Here is a 5278-nt window from a genome sequence, read left to right on the forward strand (position 1 = left end):
AGTCCCGGAGCCTTGCGGCTCTTGAGTTCCCCGACCGCCCGGCGGATCTCCTCCGCCGTAACCCGAGGCACGTCATCCGGCACTACCCGCACCTTTTCCCACATTACCCGCGGCTTCACCGGGAACAGCGTGTCCACCTGCCTGTGCATTTCTGCCGTGGGCAGGGGACCACTTCTCAGTCGGCCAAGTTTCCCGGCCACAATCTTGTAGCCGAGTCCCCAGACGTCCGTTTCCAGCTCCGCACACACACGATTCCACTCATCTCTCTTGGCCTTCCTTACGGACGCCTTGAGAGCCTTCTTTTCACTTTTATACCTGTCGGCTGCCTCGGTCTCGCCCGTTTCGGATCTAGACCGGTGCCGCCCCCTTCCTCTCTCTCTCGTCCACTTCCTTCTTGCTCTCACACATGCTTTCCGCCTTTCGGCGACCTCTTCATTCCACCAGTACACCTCTCGTTTCGCATTCCCACACTCACGTTTCCTTAAACACCGGTCACAAGCTTCGCTTATCTCCCGAACTATTCCTTCGGGAGTTTCCACTTCGCCCAGACCGTCATGCACCATCACGTACTGGCTCAATCGCCCTAACCCCTTCTCGTTCACTTTCCATCCTACCTTCTTCTCACTACTGTCCACGCCAGCAGGTACAGTTCCCCCTCGCGTCAAGCGATAGGAGATGTACCTGTGGCCACTTCCGCTCTCCATTCCCACTTCAACATTCCAATCACGCACGCAACCATGCACAGTCGTACCTGCCATGGTCACGTCAATCAGCGACCTGCCGTTCCGGTTCCCGAACGTCCACTCGCCCCCGGTGTTGATGGGGACGAGTTCCACGGCCTCCAGGAACTCTTCCAGGACCCGTCCGTAGGCATTCGTCACCCAGGAGCCGAACCGCCCACTCTTGGCGTTCAGGTCCCCAGCGATGAGAACCTTCCTGCCGTCACGCCCCCTGACATACCCCTCCAGTCGCCGAATCCACGCCTCGAATGAAGCAGCGGTCCGGTTCGGAGAGAAGTACGCGGAGACGAGAGTGACGCCGTCCAGCTCCGCTGCAACGAACCCCCGGTCTCGGTGGATTGACTTCACGCTCACACCCGGCGCAAGCCAGATGAAAGCGTCGTCGCACCTGTCCCTTACTAGGCTCCCTTCGGCCACGCACGGTTCCTGACCGAGCACCACGTGGATGCCCTGCTCTCTGATCACCTGGTACATGAGGTCCATCGCGAGACGGCCCCTGTCCAGGTTGATCTGCAGGCACCGCAGTTCCCTGTCCGACGCCATGACCCCATACATACCCACACCAACACTCACACGCACACTCACGCACACTCACCCGTGTCCACTCCTAGTCCTTCCCCGTCCCTTCCACGGCTCCTCCATCTCCCTCGACCACCAGCGACCGCAGGAAGCTGGTTGAGGGTGAGTCCTCGCCGTCCTGCTCCGCCCTGGGTGTGGAGGCCGCCACCGGCCTCTGCCCCATCCTCGGGGTGCCCTCCGACCCCTCGCCCCTGGGCTCCCCCTTCGCCTTGGGTTTTCCCTTGGCTTTGGGTTCGCCCTTGGCCTTGGGTTCCCCCTTGGCCTTGGGCTCACCCTCAGCCTTGGGTCCTCCCTTGGCTCCGGTTTCCCCCTTGGGCTTGGGCTCGCACCCGGGCCCCCCAGCACTGTGCCCCCCCTTTTTGCACAGGGGGCAGTACCGCTCCGCTTTGCAGGCGGCGGCCTTGTGGCCCCCCTGCGCGCACCTTGCGCAAAGCTGCGAGCGGTCCTCCCCCTTACACTCCCCGGCCTTGTGGCCTCCCTCCCAGCAGCGGTAGCATCGGCCGGACTCCCGTCGCTCCCGCAGCCGGCACCGCGAGATACCGACCCGGAGATCCGCGACCCGCCGGACACTAGCCGCCGCCTCGGCCTCCACCAGAAGTGTGGCGGTTTGGCAGCTTCCGAAGCTAGGCCGGAGGCTCAGCAGCCGTAGCCGCCCTTGCTCCACCCCCGCTGCGGTTGCCACCGCCCCTACCACCTCCTCCCCCGTGGTCACTCCATCCAGGCCGTACACTAGGAAGGCCACCGGACGCCCAGTCACCCCCCTCACTCGACCTCCCCCCAGCTCCTTCGAGAGCAGCTCCCGGAGCTGCTCCCCCTTCCCCCCCCTGGGCACGGTCAGAAGGACCTCACCCTTCCTCGTCTCTCGGACCGTGCCTACCTTCACCCCATCCCCTCCGGTTGCCACCACCTGGCGCACCTTCTTCAGCGCCTCCAGGTAGGTGGTTCCCTCCTCCCTACTCACTAGGATGACCTCCTCTTCCTTTGAGGAGGCCATCCTCTCCCCGCTCCCCCCCTTGCCTGGCAGATAGAAGCGGAGTATTACCCCGCTCCCATCCGCCGCAAGCTCCCCCAGCTTCCTCAGCTTACCCGGGTCCGACCCGGGTACCTGGGGGACGACCACCCTCGCCCTCCCCTCCCCCCGCGCGGTCCTTACCAGCTCCCTCAGCGTTCCAAAGACCGCCTCGGGATCCAGCCCCCCACGCAGTTGGCGGTAGAAGACGAAGCGCTCCAGCGTTTCCGTCCTGCCCCCCTTCCGCAATCTACAGGATTGCACAAGGAAGGGCATTACCCCTGCCTCGTGGTCCTCCCCCATCTCCCCCAGCTCCGGCAGCATGGCCAGCGCCCTCTCCTTCAGGGGACTCTCCCCTTCCCCCACGATGACGCAGAGGTCACTCCGGTAACCCTCCGAAAAGGGGTCCCCGTGAGCGACCTCCGTCTGCTGGAACAGACCCGCCTCCCAGCGCTCCCGGATCGCCGCGCGCAGCTCCCCGGACGCCACCAGGCTGCGGATCCGCTCGCCTTGCTCTTTCGTCCTCCTCTCCTCCTCCGTTTCAGTTTGGACGGCGCAGGTGTTAGTCTCTGCCACCGTCCTCCCCTCCCTCTCCAATGCCGCAACTCTCTCCCTCAGGGCCCCATTCTCCTCTCGCAGTCTGGCCATCTCACCTTCCTCCAGTCCCGTCTCCGCCGTTGACGTGCGCTCCGACCGCGCCACTTTTCGCAGCACGGTCATCAGGCCCGACACAGCATTGACCACGTCCTGCCTCGGTCTGTATCCCTCCTTGAGGAGGCGATCGAGGTCCCCCACCCTCGCGATCGCCTCCTCCATCGCCGTTCCTGTAAAGGAAAGGGAGAAACTCTCCTCCGCCCTCCTCCGCTTTCCCCGTTTCGGGGTACTCGCAGGTGGAGGCATCTCTTCCGAGAAGGCAAAGGAGAGTTCCTCCCTCATTGCCCCCTCACTCGCCCTCCTTACCTGCCCCCTCGTTTCCGGTCCAGTCCTCTCATTGTCCTTGTCCTTGTCCATGTCCTTGCCCTTGTCCTCAATTCCTTTCTTCTCCTTCGGTGGGGTTCGTTTGAGCTTGGAGCTCCTTGCGAACCCCTCCCTCAGCTCCATACCCTCTAGCCTGTCCGGCAGGCTACCCTTCCTTAAGTGGCTTCGGCCCCCCCCAGAATCCATGGGGCCTGCGCCGGCCACCGGGGCTTTCACCCGGTCGGAACCGGCGACGGGATTAGCACCCGCCTGAGGTACACGTTTCTTAAAGTCACTCATTTCCATTTTTTTTTGCAGGTTTCAACACACACGGACATCACATCATCCAGGTAAGTATTGGGTAAGTATAGGTTATTTGTGATAGGATTAGACTAGTAATTTGGATAATTTTCAGGATACTCCGAAGAGGCGGTTCATCACAAGGATAAGGTAAGTGGACAAATCGCACTTTGGGATTGAAGTACAATTTCAGCTCGAGTACCGCAGGTTCGCCACGTCTGTGTTCACTGGATGAATGTGAACCCCAACGGAGCCGCTAGGAACTGGTCTTCCATCCAGCCACGCATCCCTTCAGCGCGCACCCCACCTTAGGATTTGGGAGGTATTTATAGTGGCCTCACCACACGACCCCAAAGGATCCCCGCGCACCCAATCGTCCCGGATGTTGACCACGTCACTGCAGCCCCCACCAAGACCCATCGGCTGTTTGCGGTTTGCTCCTTGGAAGTTGTTGGAAGAACAGGATACCCCGAAGAGTTGGATTTTCTAAGGACGACAGGTAAGTTGGGAGAAGTTGCACTCTGTGAGGTAAGTACAATTTCAGCTAAGGTACCGCGCGCTCGCCAAGCCCGTATCCACAGGGTGGACCCCTTCGAGGCCGCTGAGGACTGGGCTTCCCCCCATCCTTGCATCTCTTGGGCGCGCGCCATGCCACGAGAATTGGGAGGTGTTATAGTGGCCTCACCACTCGATCCCCAAGGAGATCCCCGTTCACCTGACCCACCCCGGCCCCGAAGACATCCTTGCCCCCGTTGCCGAAATCCATCAGCTGTTTACGGTTTGTTAAGCTGGTCCACGGCGGAAGTTTTCGTTCCGGACTTGCAGTTTTTAAGCTGAAGCCATCACTTATCACTCCCACTAACCAGTGACCTCGCAAGAAGTCCTGGCCGTTCCCCTATCCGCCAACCGGGGGACGCGCCCGATAGATTGCTCAATCCACGGGAACCTGAACTAACCTGAACTAACCTGAACTAACCTGAACTAACCTGAACTAACCTGAACTAACCTGAACTAACCTGAACTAACCTGAACTAACCTGAACTAACCTGAACTAACCTGAACTAACCTGAACTAACCTGAACTAACCTGAACTAACCTGAACTAACCTGAACTAACCTTTTTTTTTTTTTTTTTTTTTTTTATAGAGGTTTAGGGCAAAAAATGCATTTACGCATCCCAGGTCGTTGTTGGTACGATGTTATGTTGACCTGGGTATGTGGGACTCGGCGTGCGCGTGCGCAATACCCACTAAAAAACCCTTTGTTTTCCTCTCTTCACCCTGGTTCCCCCCCGGGACCGCCGCCAGGCATTACTTCGGGGAGGGGGTGGCAAGGTTTGTAATAATTGATCACAAACCGTCTTCGTCAATCCTTGTGATTGGACAAGGATTGATTGTCTCCCTCGCGTTCTCGTTTCCTTTCCTCTTCTTCCTTTATTATCATTATTTCTTCCAGCATTTCCTTTATAGCATTCCACCTTTCCTCGCTCTTCATCATTATTTCAGCTATGTTGTCTCTATTTATTTCGACGACCCCACACTTAGCTGCTGCTTTTTCTCTTATCCCACTAAATTTGTAGCAATCGAACACGGTGTGACCGGGTGTGTCCGCTACGCTGCAAAACCAGCACTCATCTTCTTTCATTTTTTTAATTTTCTTTAGGTACTTGGAGAATATACCATGTCCGCTGATTG

The 5278-nt window shown here is 58.9% G+C and overlaps 1 protein-coding gene across 1 annotated transcript; it reads right to left on the reverse strand.

The window, feature by feature from the left end:
* Positions 1-1347: 1347 nt before the first annotated feature.
* LOC136419047 (uncharacterized) lies at positions 1348-3585 on the reverse strand. The gene has a single exon (XM_066405221.1). The coding sequence runs from the start codon at positions 3583-3585 to the stop codon at positions 1348-1350; it is 2238 nt and encodes a 745-aa protein (XP_066261318.1).
* Positions 3586-5278: the final 1693 nt, after the last annotated feature.

Source organism: Euwallacea similis, unplaced genomic scaffold, assembly GCF_039881205.1.
Source record: "Euwallacea similis isolate ESF13 unplaced genomic scaffold, ESF131.1 scaffold_61, whole genome shotgun sequence".
NCBI lineage: Eukaryota > Metazoa > Arthropoda > Insecta > Coleoptera > Curculionidae > Euwallacea > Euwallacea similis.